This window comes from Solanum lycopersicum, chromosome 8 (assembly GCF_036512215.1).
Source record: "Solanum lycopersicum chromosome 8, SLM_r2.1".
NCBI lineage: Eukaryota > Viridiplantae > Streptophyta > Magnoliopsida > Solanales > Solanaceae > Solanum > Solanum lycopersicum.
In genome coordinates, this window is record NC_090807.1 from 55,950,609 (window position 1) to 55,965,450 (window position 14,842).

The following is a 14,842-nucleotide window of genomic DNA, read 5'->3' on the forward strand; positions in this document are numbered from 1 at the left end:
GTTAAAAATTCTTTAATGATCATTCTTTTTAGCTATTAATAGTTTATAATAATCAATTTTAAACTCTGAAAAACATTTTTCCCCTCGCTAAAAATCATTTTTCATATAATCACAACTTTTATGTTGCATTTTATTAAAATAATAATAATATTATATGCTCAAAACATGCTAAACAATAGTCAATACATTAGTCAAATGTAGATTTTTATAATTGTCCGAATCTTCTAATTATTCTATATACACTACACCAGAAAAAAAAAGAAAAAATTAATGAGCTTAACATCAACGCAACTTGTACAAAAAGCCATTATCAACCAATTTCACTGAACGATAGATCTTGAATTGAGAGCTACTCTGAAGAAGAAGAAGAAACTAGGGTTGAATCAAAGATGTCTTGGCAAACATATGTTGATGAACACTTGCTTTGTGAGATTGAAGGTAATCATCTCACTTCTGCGGCTATTATTGGCCAAGATGGAACTGTTTGGGCTCAATCTGCCAATTTTCCTCAGGTTTTATTCTAAACCCACCTCTAGTTTTGCTAGATTTCATCTGGGTTCCTTTTGGTTTTTGCTCTTAACTCAGATTCAAGTAGTTTCAGAATTTTCTTCATATTTTATCAAAATTATGAAGTGGGAATTCTTGCTTTTATTGAATTGTTGTATATTTGGTGAGCTTAGCATGAAAACAGATATATCCCGATGTCTATGGGAGAAGATTTTGGTTTTTCATTATTAAACTTTTTTTTTTGGAGAGTCTTAAGATAAGAGAAATGAAGGTGTTAGATGATTATTTTATACTGGAAGTAATAGATCTGAATAGAGCAGGATGGATATAGAGGATTCATATAGTTGATTGATATTTGTGTACCTCAGAATTTTGGAAGCATGGTAAGGAGGTATATTAGATTATTTGGCTCATCTAGAGCTTCTGGATGCTTAGAACCTACAAAAGAAAACCAGTAACTTTCCCATCAGCCAATGACTTGGTGGATATAGTTTACCTAGTATATGTGCGGGTGGGGATAACAAGTTATCAGTGAAATAATTGATGCGGGCGTGTGTTGCCAAACACCACAATTATCTAAGGAAATCAGGAAGTGTGGGAAATTGGAATTGTGACCTCCTCTGTGATGACTGAGATGTAAATGGTGTACGATATGGAGAGGAATTAACCTGGAATGAGGTAAAAGAACCTTCAGGCGTTTCATTTCCCCTTATTTCTGTAGTTGGTAAAGCTTTTACTCTGGTTGAACCTACTGGTAAGAGCCATATCTATTTGGTGGAGTATACTAATGATGTGCTAATCCAACAAGGTGTTGAACCGATCTTCCCTTGGGTTTTGATTTTTATTTTCTGAGAGTGTGGTAAGTGAGAATGTATGGTCTAGTGAGAACACGTCGAAAAATTAGAGAAAATGGTGAGAGCCTTACCAAGGTTAAAGTAGAAGATATGAGTTTGTTGCCCAAAGAAGAGTAATAAGATCGATGTGAAAAAGAATAGCAAGACAAAGGGAACAAATTGTAAAGGTAGAACTCGAGAACTACTTCTCTCCAATTAAACTTTTATTGTGAGGGCCAGTCTGATTCAAAAATTTCCAGTTTTTAACAGATTTCCCCCTTTTCTTTTGGCTCGGAACAATGTGGATCACAGGAAGGGGATATAATTTCTGATTAAGTGTGCTGAGGTTTCAGGTTACAGCTATAGCAGCTTAGCTAAATAGTTGAGGAACTTTGCGATCATGATGATTGCTGTTCTCGATTTTTTTTATGCTAGTGTGAAGATTACATTTATAAATATGGTTACTTTGAATGGTAAATTAAGTGCTTCTAATGTAGAAAATTAAAATTGTGTTTTCCTCTGTTTTTCATTATTTCCTTTCATAGTTGTTATCTCATCTTCATTTTACTAAACTGCCTGCCTGAAGTCAGTCGTCGAAGTCCAAATACGGGTTTGGCCGAATCCAATGACTTTCACAAACAATATATCTTTTAACAAATATTAAAATTAATTACCCAGTTATCTTTATTCTCATCTAGAATCGATAAAGTTGAAATCGTAGCAGTAGAGCCACCTTCCTCTGTGCCCACCACCATTTCCCTTGGGGAGCATGGTGAGTAATGAGGGGATGGGTGGAAGAGGCCAATTTTTCTTTTTCAGAGGCACATGATCATTTGTTGTTTTTAAATTGTCTATTATTGAATTATTTGTTGAACTTTGATACATGTTTTATGGCAGTTCAAGCCCGAAGAAATAACAGGCATCATGAATGACTTCGCGGTACCTGGAACACTTGCTCCAACTGGTTTGTATCTTGGGGGAACAAAATACATGGTGATTCAAGGAGAGCCAGAAGCTGTGATCCGAGGGAAGAAGGTACATGATTGTTTTTTTTTTTTCCAAAAAAAGGTTTTAATCTTTAACTCTCTTGGGCTTCGCTGAGTTGCTGGAATGACCTGTTGTGGTTGAACAAATATTTGTCCCTTCTCCCATTTGATGATACAATCTTACAAAAGAACTTCCCTTGAATGTTAATATAATTAATCATCCTCCAAGTATCTTTTGGTCACGTACTGAACTAAATGATACTTTTCGAGTTCCTTTCGGAATGGGGAGCTTTTGAGGACCTTTGGTTTCTGTTTTAATGTTCATTATTGAGAGCGAGTGTTTGTTTACCAACAAATATTGTTCTCTGTAATATTTCATATTCTTTGTGGTGAGTGGTGACTCAGTCTGGATGTGGTTGTTATTTTTAGGGTCCAGGTGGTATCACCATTAAGAAGACCAACCAGGCTTTGATCATTGGAATATATGATGAGCCGATGACTCCTGGACAGTGCAATATGATTGTTGAAAGGTTGGGTGACTATCTTATAGAACAGAGTCTCTAGGCATAATTGGTAAGTTGACTCCTAATTTCTGCCATTGGCATCGGTTTTCTTTGTCTCTTTAATTCCACACCTTAATTATATTGAGTTGAATCTTTTTGCAGTGTATTACTGTCATCCTTACATAGTTGTGGCCGTTAACAAGTTATCATGCTTGCTGTTTACCGAGGAGAAGTTTGTAATCATCAACTGCTCTATCATTGTATTTCTTTGTTCTATGTTTTTACTGATATAAGCTGTCATTGAGCACTTGGTTGGTTATATATAATGGAGACTTGCTTAAATTTGGATTTTTGATCTGTTTGTCATTTTGTTTGGTCGTGGTGTTTATATATACTGCTATCTTTGCTGGGATCTCGATTACTTTAGTAAAAATGATATTTGTGCAACTTGCTTAGCAATTTTGAGTTGTAGCATAATGCAGGAGTTTCTTTGAACCTTTTATTGCAAGTCACTTTTGTGAATCTATAATTGACATGGTGGATATATTATCGACGTAAATGGTGAAATACCAAGCAAAGATTATTAATTTATTGTACCAATTAACAGCCACGTTCAGCTCAGTTATTATTCAAATCGTAAATGAGTACAACATGTGAATGGGCAATTCACTTCATAGCATCATCACCAGACATACAACATGCAGGCTATAGCTTACGTGTGTAAGCCGCTGATTCAAGTATCAAGTTGAAGTTTTCTCTCCTTGTGGATATTAGTATTTTTCAGTATCTAGGTAGGTTGTGTGTTTCAGATGTAGACGGCTACATAAGTTGTGTGTTTCAGATGTAGACGGCTAGATAGGTTGTGTGTTTCAGATGTTGACGGGTTCAGAGATCAGATTTTGATAGAGGTTCATAGCTCTAGATAATTTATTCATTCAGGTTCTGAACTTGAGAGAAGTCTTCTGGTGGAATGGTACAGGAAAGGACATTGTAGATGTTGAAGTAAAATATTTCAACTGTGAATAAGTAAAGGTTGAACATCAAAAGTTTGGTGGTAAGACTCGAGATACAAGTACACTATGTGAGGTGATCAACATGAATTTTATAATAGATTATGTATCATCAATATGAATCATTTTGGATGATTAGAGATGACTCAGTCATCTCACTTCTTGACTATCAAGGTCATAAATTTCACAGAGAATTTTATTCAGATTATATATTTAAGAGTTAGTTAGGCTTGTGGAGTTCTTGTGTATCATTGTTAATTGTAGTGTCTAGTTTACCATCATTTTTGGAAGTCTTTTCGAAAAGACTTTAGGTATCTGTGTAAATCTCAGTACAATTTCACACCCATCAATGATATGTCAAGGACTTTCAAGATTCACTTCAAGGTAATTAAAATGATTACCTACCTCTACCTAAATTTGCTTATAATAACAATTATCATTTCATCATTCAGATTAGAGGCGTACATAATCAGGTTGGTTTGAATTTTTCAAATATCAAATCAAGCCATTTGTGTCGAATTTTTGAATTTATAAATCAATAAAACTCAGGTTTTTTCGAATTTTTCGGGTTTTTTTTAATAAAGTATTTATATAAACATATAATTTACTTGTACTTCAAATATTTCTAGTCTTGTCAAAATGCAATTATCTAAGTTATTTCTCAAGAAAATAACAAAAAATATGATATGATTAATAACACTAAAATATCCAATAAAATAATTTTAGTAAAATCGCGTAAAATAAATATTGCAAATTAATAAGTCATAATGAAATTGATCATAATTTAAAATATTAAATCATGCTAAAATAAGTTTAGTAAGTATTGATTATATGACTAAATATTAAAAGAAGGTAAAATTAGATCATGTATTTTAATTGTCTAAATCCATGTAAAACTAAAAAACAAATATTCAATTTTATTGTCATTTTTAGTGTTGAATTCATTTTCTTTTTGCATTTTTATTAATTTGATTTTTATTTACATTTTATTATAATTACCAATATGTATGGACTATTATCTTTATTAGATTATTAATAATTCTAATTTTCAAACATGAAATAAATAATATTAAAAGATAAAAACTATGAAAAAGTATAAGTGATATTTAAAAATTATATCAAAGAAGCGTATAAAAATAAAATTTTAAAATTATATATATAATATCGGGTTGGTTTGGTCTCGGGTTGTTATTTTTTAGTTAAAACCAAATCAACCCATATATAGCGATTTATTTTTTCCAACACCAAACCAAATCAAATCAAATTTTTTTTCGGTTTAACTTGATTTGAATTTGGTTCGATTTTCGGTTTAATTTTGTATACCCCTAATTCAGATAGCTCCATTCGAAGCATTTTATGAAAGAAGATGTAGGTCTTTTATTGGTTAGTTCGTGAGAGTGCTTTGATTGGGTAAGACTTGGCCTATCAAGTCATGAAAAAAATTATATTAGATTAGAAAATGGTTAATATATGCTCAAAGTCTACATAAATCTTATTCGGATGTGAAGCGGAGAGACTGGCATTTAAGGTTGATCATTAAACTCTCTTGGAAGTTTTACTCATGAAGGGGGTGATTCGATTTGGTAAAAGTTAAACATAGTCCTTAATATTTTTTATACCTTAAATTTCAAACCTATAATCGAATACGCATCCCTAAGCATACAAAAATTAGCCCGAAACTTTCAATCCTAGATTATCACAAATTTATTCAGGAATCATGAACCACATTCACCATGTGGCCCTCAAGGACCTGAGCATGTAAATTATGAAGTGTATGGTATTGTCTAATTCGTTTTGAATTCATATGAGGTTAAGAGCACACGTCTTAATCTAATTCTTTTTTAGGTACGTTTACAAACGGTTTGAATATATTCTGCTTCTTAAAATAAAGTGAATTGTATAAAATAAAGACAATAATATTAAGACAATATAGACCTGAATGATTTAGTGTGTTTGCAAGCAGGTTTATTCAGATAGTTTTAGCCTCATATGAATATGTTAAGCATACACTGAAACCAAAATAGAAGTGAAGTGTTATATTTAGGACAAAAGATTGTCTTCCTAAAATTATACTAAGCAAGTTTTCTCTAATACATTTTTTACATCTGTGACCGTTAATTTATATGACCAATATTTAACATAATTTTTATCTTTTATTAAATAAATATTATTGTTATAAATCCATTAAATGAGTGGATAGTTTATAAAGTTAGTACATGAACAATCATCCATATTCACTAGGTTTCATTGCATAAAAATGTATCTATTTATTATGATACTTAATATGGTGACTTTTGGAGTGATTTCTCAACCTATAAATAAGGTTGTTCATTCACTATTGTATGATATACAGATGAGACTTATATATACTTGAATAAGACGAAACTTCCTCTTCTTCTATCTACTTTTCTTGTTTTCTTCTCTTTGATTATATTCTTATGAATGTGATTTTATAACACGTTATCAGCACGAGTCTCTAGCCAATTAAGATTGAGTTTTAGTTTTTTCTTTAACTCATGTTTTGGTTGATCTCATTATGAGAATCAAGGTATTATATGTATAACATCATGTATGTATTTTCTAAAATATTTTTATGATTTTGAATAAAATAGTATTCAGTCACTAACAATTATCAGGAACCGAAGACATATACTACTATTTGTTGAATATGATATGCTATAAAAAAATTTTAAAATAGAACAAGGTATAAATTTTTAATAGCATGATTTTGAATATTATTTTGATTGTTTTGAAAGACTTAAAGGGTGAGTCATGTTGTACTTCGGTCTATTATACCGTTGGTTAAGGGTAAGACGATGGGTTCAAGTCTCATCGTACCAAAAAGGGTAAAACATCAGGTTAAGTCCAGATGCACATAGTGAAAAATATTTGAGGATAAGACGATAAATTCAAATTCTATCGCACCAAGAGGGTAAGACATCAAATTTGATGCACCGTGATAATAATGTATGGATAAGACATTGAGTTTGAATCTCAATGCACCATAATGGTGATAAAATGATGATTAAGACAAAAATAATACATTTTTCATGAAATGTCTTGAAATTCATCATATTGAATTTGCTCTATTCCTTGAAAAGAATGTGGTAACAACATGTGATATCTCTGAAATCCGTTTGTTGACTTGCTCCATTCAATCATATGAATGTGATAGCAGTGAATGATTAGTCTGAAAGATGATAAATGATTAATGATATGAATAAGGGCGCGGAACGACAGAATTATAATAGTCATCATTGTGGTAATGATAAAAGAAAGAACACTATGAGTTCTTCTAATAGTCCTTCAAAATGTGAAGGCAATTTTTATCATCAAAATAGTATGAAAAGTTATTAGACTTGTGAATGTTGTCAACCTAATAACTTGACAAGTTTATAAATCCTCTATCATGAGACAAGAAGATAAAGTGATGGTACACTTGATCTTTCAAAGTGATGTTGAGGTGTGTCATGAAAATATGCTGAATTTTAAAACATGATAATGTACTTATAATGCAAATTTATGAAGTACATATAAATGATTAGTCCATTCCTTGAAGAGAATGTGACTTGTGATGAGTATCGTGAATTATCGACCATTCTATAAGAGAATGAGTCAAGATGTGATAAAATCATTATGGATTGAATATATTCCACAACTCATTTCTATGGAGGTTTGAGAAAAAATGATATATGTCAAAACTCACCTCTACGAGAGGTTTGAGAGGAAATAAATTTTATTTGGCAGAAATGGCTAATCGTATTGTACGTTTATACGTCATTATGGTATGTTTATTATGAACTACCGAAAGGGAAAAAGAAATAAATAGTTCTTGCCTATAAGGGTTGTGGTCATTACAATACAAATTTGTCATTGGTTGTGTATCTATGGTACAACAAAAGTAAAGCAAGAAAGACGTCTTGCTCGTAATGATTTTGACCATGACAATAATAATATAATTTCCTCCTTGAAGAAGATGCTCACCATAGGGATGGTGTCATGCAATATGTGATAGTACATAAAATTAATTGCAAGTTCTAACGAGTTGTGCTATTATCAGAAGAATAATATTGGGGTTGTAGTAAGTCTCAAAAAAGAACTTTTTAAGTTTCGAATGAATTGAAAATAAATACTGAGACTTTAAATCACTACAATCGAAGAGGGTTATAAATATTTATGTAAAAGATTACCCCACTTTTCCTCTTGTTTGTTGCAGACAAACATGAACATACTGATGAAATCACATGCAAAAGTAAATTATACATGTACTGAAATAAATATCAGTTAGCATGACCAGTTGACCATCATGGTTTGGATGTGATGCAAATATAATTGAGAATTTATGTGGCTTATATGATTAAGAACTAAAAGATTTTTTAAAAATTCTCTTGTGTTGCTTGTTTTCATTATACCAGGTAAGGTTGAGATTGTAATCCCCTAAAGTTTTTGGAATATATAAAAAGGTGAATATGGACCAATTCACCTGCCATGTGGATCATTTGCAACAATATGATAGGTGCATCTATGCGATGATCACGTGTGCTTTGTTGTTAACTTACAAATTGGTTTTGTAAGGTTATTTGCTCGAATTGTTAAATTAAGGGCATAGTTTCAAATTGTGAAATTATATTGATAATGCTGGTTGATTTAGGAAAAATTTTATGCCTCCAATTATAAGAATAAAACTCCCAAATAAAGTTTGGTATGATATAAATTTATTTAACATGTAGCAACATATGTATGCATCAAGCCAACAAGTTTTCCCCACTAAAATTGGTTCAGGGTCAGAAACCATATAATTTTCATCTAAAATGTTAAATGTGCGGTTATGATTTTAATTGCTCCACCACGCACAAAGATGAATTCCCAAATAAGGTTGGGATGAATGTTAGATTTTCTAACATTAGGGGGAGAGATGATTTTGACAGCTGAAAATTATGTGAGGTTAATTATGAATTAATAAAATCCTCGTTAAATAAATATGTGAACTTCAAGTTCAAGAGATAATTCATTTGCATGATGTTTTAAATCAATTGCCAGATAAATGCACTGGCCTTATGATATAATTCAGCTGCAAATGCTTCAATCTGAAGTCCTTGAAAGACAGAGTCTATGATACGCCGAAGCGTAATAGACCAATCGGTTGCAAATATAAAATTCTTTGATGAAGAAAAGGGGCAAATGATCAATATGGTCATGATAATGAGACAAGTGCTATAAAAGAGCACATTGACATAACACTTCATAAAACCTCGGAAAAGGTTAAGGTACATAAAAAATGATGAAAAATGAAGAGATCTCGACAAGTTATGTCATATTGGAATTGATATCAAATAACCGTCGACGGTATCTTTGATATGAGGTAGCGCTCAATGATATAAATTGTGACGAGGATCTTGAATTCAAATATGTCATATAGTTTGGACAAATAAATGGTTGGCCAAGTAAAATACATATTCAAGTATATTGTTTCACTTAGAAAAATGATGTTTTGGACAAATAGTCCATAAATCAAGGTATAATGTTAGTGGGGTACGATAAATTATTATGCGATGGTATAATCGTAATATATCAAGTATAACTTGTTCCTTGGGGTATAAAGGTTTGTCGCAAAATTCCTAACATTATTGGAGATGTATTCTCCTATGGTGGATGCAATAAAGTTTGTTTTGATCTGACAACATAAACTTGAATGCATATAATGAATAATTGTCATGTCTAGCTAGACAATGAAGGTTATACGGAAATCCTTGAAGCAATCGAGGTGCCTGAAGCATATAAAAGCTTGAAAGAAACTTTTTCAATAAAGCTTCAAGAATCCTTATATGGATTGAAATAGTCAAGGAAGAAAATGATACAAAATAATGATCCTAATTGTCTTTGTATTTTTATGAAAAGGTCTTGGTAAGACAAAATTTTATCTTGACCTACTGATTGATAATTTGACAAATGAAATATTTGTCTATCATTACACATACACAGATATGTTTTTGTATAAGATAAATCACATTCATTGAGTACTCCAATGATTATGATATCGCTTGACATAAATAATGATTCAGTTTGATCTCAAAAGAAGGATGAAGAGCTTCTTGGTGAAAAAACTCCACACCTTGGTGCAATCAGGCACTAGTGCATTTTGCTAACAATATTATCAGATATTTGTTTTGCAGTAAATTTACTGGCAAGATTTAGTTTCTCATCGAAAAAAAGACATTGAAATGGTGTTGAGCACATGATTGAATATCCTCGAAGGACCATAGTTATGGATTTATTATATTCCGAGGAATCCAAGACAAAATTGATTGGTTACGCAGATGCAGAATATTTATCTGATTCGCATAAAGTTCTATCTCAAGCACGCTATGTGTTTGCATGTGGAGACACAATAATATCTTGGCGATCAATGAAGCAAATGTTGCTATGCAGAAATAAAAGCCCTCCATGAAGCAAGTCGAAAGTGCGTCTAGTTGAGATAAATGACGCACCATATTCAGAAAATGTGTGATTTTTCTTTGAAAAAGAATATATCAACCACAATGTACGAAGATTGTAGACATCATCACAAGAAATTAAGTGATATTTTAATCAGGAGAGTATAATACGCATTGCACTCTTTTTCCTTGATCGAGGTTTTTTCCACTGGGTTTTCCTGTCAAGGTTTTTAATGAGGCAACAAATAGTGCGTATCAAAAGATATGTGTACTGTTTTCCCTTCACTAGACTTTTTTCCCACAGGATTTTTCCTAGTAAGGTTTTAACGAGGCACATTATCTATGGACATCCAATGGGGAGTGTTATAAATCTATTGAATGAGTGGATAGTCCATAAAGTTAGTACATGAACAATCATCCATATTCACTAGGTTTATGAACTTTTTTGGATAAAAATGTATTTATTTATTATGGTAACTTTTGAAGTGATTTCTCATTTTATAAATAAGGTTGTTTATTCGTTATCGTATGATATACAAATGAGATTTACATATACTTGAATAAGGAGAAACATCCTCTTCTTCTATCTACTTTCTTGTCTTCTTTTTCTCTTTTTGATTATATTTTTATGAGTTTAATTTTATAACCGTTAGAAAAGTTCAATGAATAATTAGATTATTCAACTTTTCATATTTCCAAAGTCAATGCATTTTCTCTTATCCTCTAATTTTATTCATTTTATTTCAAAGGGATATCAGCACTCCCTGTCTCACTTTGCACCTGTAGTTTTGTGGCGAAGCAGCAATGTTCGCCAACCCTAGCTTCCATGGCCGACCTCTACACTTCCTACCAACAGTTCGCAATGAACTCTGCAGGTCATACGCTTTCCCTCTACAGCTTCACAGCACAACCTATCAGTTTCTTGCTTCCTCAACATTGGAAAACAGGAGGAACAGAAGCCGAAAACGAAGACGAAGTCTTAAGCAATTCTCCGTAAGAGCTTCAGTTGACCCTCAGGACTTGTCTCTTTTAGCTCAGGATACTGCAGGAGTTCCAGGTTCTCCTTCCCCTTTCTCTGTTCGAATTCCTGTTGGTGATAGACATATTACCGTTGAAACAGGTCTTATAGGAAGGCAAGCTAGTGGGGCTGTTACAATTAGAGATGGAGAAACTATTATCTATACAACTGTTTGTTTAGCTGATGTACCAAGTGAGCCTGCTGACTTTTTCCCACTTTCTGTACATTATCAAGAACGTTTCTCTGCAGCTGGTAGGACTAGTGGGGGGTTTTTTAAAAGGGAAGGGAGGACGAAAGATCATGAGGTTCTTATTTGTAGATTGATAGATAGGCCTTTACGTCCAACCATGCCTAAGGGGTTTTATCATGAAACTCAACTGCTTTCTTGGGTATTAAGTTATGATGGTGTGCATCCACCAGATGCATTGTCAGTTACTGCTGCTGGAATTGCTATGGCTCTGTCACAAGTACCGAATTCACAAGTTATTGCTGGGGTTCGAATTGGTCTTATTGGTGAAAAATTCATCCTGAATCCAACCATTAAGGAAATGGAGAACTCCAAGTTGGATTTGTTACTAGCGGGGACCAAAGAAGCAATATTGATGATTGAGGGGTACTGTGATTTTCTTCCGGAGGATAAGTTGCTTGAAGCTGTAGAAGTTGGGCAAGATGCTGTGCGAGGTATCTGCAAGGAGGTGGAAGCTTTAGTGCAGAAATGTGGAAAGCCCAAAATGTTTGATGCAATCAGATTACCTCCTAAGGAGCTGTATAAGCTAGTGGAAGAAATTGCTGGCAGTGAGTTAGTGGAAGTTCTACAAATCAAAAACAAGATTCCAAGAAGAAAGGCGTTATCATCACTGGAAGATAATGTAATAAGCATATTGTCTGAAAAGGGTTATATCAGTACGATGGAAGCTTTTGTGTCAACTGAGACGATGCCAGATTTGCTAGAGGAGGAGGACGAAGATGAAGAAGTGGTGGTTGATGGTGAAGTTGATGAGGGTGATATTCACATAAAGCCAGTTGCAAGAAAATCTGTGCCATTGCTGTTCTCTGAGGTTGATGTGAAGCTGGTATTTAAGGAAGTTATGTCCAAATTTTTGCGGAAACAGATTGTGGACAAGGGTAAGAGAAGTGATGGAAGGAGTCCTCAGGAGATACGATTGATTGATGCACGCTGTGGACTGCTTCCTAGGGCACATGGGAGTGCTCTCTTCACTCGAGGTGAAACACAGTCACTGGCGGTGGTAACACTTGGAGATAAGCAAATGGCACAGAAGATAGACAACCTTGTGGATGAAGATGAATACAAGAGATTTTATCTTCAGTACTCATTTCCACCCTCTTGCGTTGGTGAAGTTGGGAGGGTAGGGGCCCCATCTAGAAGAGAAGTTGGTCATGGCACGCTTGCAGAGAGAGCACTACAACCAATACTGCCCCCTGAAGATGACTTCCCTTACACTGTTCGTGTTGAGAGTACCATCACTGAAAGCAATGGTTCGTCGAGTATGGCGTCTGTATGTGGTGGGTGCTTAGCTTTGCAAGATGCCGGTGTTCCTGTTAAGTGTTCTATTGCAGGTATTGCAATGGGTATGGTTCTGGACACAAAGGAATTTGGTGGAGATGGAACTCCACTCATCCTTTCAGATATATTGGGTTCTGAAGATGCATCAGGAGATATGGATTTCAAGGTTGCTGGAAATGATGTTGGTATTACAGCATTTCAGATGGACATAAAGGTTGGAGGAATCACACTGCCAATCATGAAACAAGCTCTCTTACAAGCAAAAGATGGTCGAAAGCACATTCTTGCTGAGATGTCAAAATGCTCACCACCCCCTTCAAGAGAGCTGTCGAAATATGCTCCGCTCATCCATGTTATGAAGGTTAAACCAGAAAAGATAAACCTTATAATTGGCGCCGGTGGAAAGAAGGTGAAGAGCATTATTGAAGAAACTGGTGTTGAAGCTATTGAAACACAAGATGATGGTGTGGTGAAAATAACTGCAAAGGATTTGTCAAGCCTGGAAAAGTCAAAAGCCATCATAAGTAATCTAACAATGGTTCCAACTGTTGGTGACATATATAAGAACTGTGAAATTAAATCGGTTGCGCCTTATGGTGTTTTTGTGGAGATCGTGCCTGGACGAGAGGGATTATGCCATATCAGTGAGCTGAGTGCAAATTGGCTAGCCAAGGCTGAAGATGCTTTCAAAGTTGGAGACCGCCTGGATGTCAAGCTCATAGAGATCAATGACAAGGGGCAGCTTCGCTTAAGCCGACGTGCATTACTTCCAGATGCTGAGACCGAGAGACAAAGTACAAAACCACGCAGTGGTAGCCTTTCAAATGACAATGCAGTTTCACCAAAAATTTCAGACAAGGGTAAATTAAAGAAAGCTGTGACCGTCTCAAAGGAGAGTGAGAATCCTCTGAAGGAGAAAACAGTTCCGGTCAACATATCAAGCCCAGTGAAAGAAGCAGACAAGAGATCAGTAAGTCCATAAAAAGATGGACCAGACAAGTCCCAATCAAATATAAGTGGCGGCAACATCAGTCAATGGAGAGTCAAAAGTTGTATAAGAAAGCTATAATGAGGGATTAATTTAGTCTCATTTTGAAAATGTGGCAGGTGACTGTCCTCTCAGTTGGATATTAAAGAGGATGGAGAGTTGGGAAGAATTGAGTTATTGGATAGGCTGAAATTCAGATAGTTCTCTTTTTATCAAATTGAGAGGGGGGATATGATTCAAGCTGACATGAGAGTAAGCAGGTTGATTCTGATATTTTCAACAGCGGAAAAAAATGTAAATGCAGTAATTTTCTCGGCGACATATGCATCCCTGATCAAGATGCATTTTTTCGAAAGAAAGACCAGTACGATCAGCTTGCTTATACATCCATGAAGCTTTTTTTCATCTCTGCCTGTAACCATTCTGAATGTGATTGAAGTTAGTAATTTCAAGCTGTTTTTCACTCTTTCCTTTCATGGTTATTATCTCTTATCTTCATTTTACTAAACTGCCTGCTCATGGGCAGATGTAGAAGCCCATATACGGGTTTTAATGCTTTAGTTCACTTGAGCCTTGTTGAGATGCTGGAACGTCCTGTTGGGGTTGGACAAATCTTTATCCCTTTTCCCATCTGATACTAGCTTACATAAGAGCTTCGCTTGAATATTAAAATAATTAATTATCTTCCAAGTATCATTCGGCCACGGAACAATGAATTACTAGATATTTGTCTAGTTCCTTCCAGAATTGAGTGCTTGAGGACCTTTGGTGTTATAAACCTAGCCATGGTGGTGGAAGACCCTTGTGGGAGTATGTCAAATTACATTTGGGACCCTGGAAAGATGCCTACATATAGAAGAGAGAAATAATCTGTTAGGACTCATGTCAAGACTTGTGTTATTTTCTTCTCATTAGGTATTTTGTACTAGCAGTCTGGAATCTTCCTTTTCTATTTTACTTTTGTTATTTGGTTGCTAAATTGATGAACAATTTAATTGTGAGTTCTTTTTATTGATCAATACAAAACTTAGTTTGTTA

The 14,842-nt window shown here is 34.2% G+C and overlaps 2 protein-coding genes across 2 annotated transcripts; both read left to right on the top strand.

Moving 5' to 3' along the window:
• Nucleotides 1–271: 271 nt before the first annotated feature.
• On the top strand, nucleotides 272–3,276 carry profilin (protein). The gene is given in 4 exon segments (NM_001247044.3): nucleotides 272–512; nucleotides 2,238–2,375; nucleotides 2,756–2,899; nucleotides 2,992–3,276. Coding segments are annotated over 3 exon segments (396 nt in total). The 5' UTR covers nucleotides 272–389; the 3' UTR covers nucleotides 2,891–2,899; nucleotides 2,992–3,276.
• A 7,699-nt stretch (nucleotides 3,277–10,975) lies between these two features.
• On the top strand, nucleotides 10,976–14,842 carry LOC101245783 (probable polyribonucleotide nucleotidyltransferase 1, chloroplastic). Its single transcript, XM_010326760.3, has one exon. It carries the CDS (start codon nucleotides 11,078–11,080, stop codon nucleotides 13,796–13,798), a length of 2,721 nt encoding a protein of 906 aa, XP_010325062.1. The 5' UTR covers nucleotides 10,976–11,077; the 3' UTR covers nucleotides 13,799–14,842.

Coding starts and splice junctions, on each gene's coding strand:
- LOC101245783 (XM_010326760.3), top strand. CDS start 11,078: ATGTTCGCCAACCCTAGCTTCCATGGCCGACCTCTACACTTCCTACCA.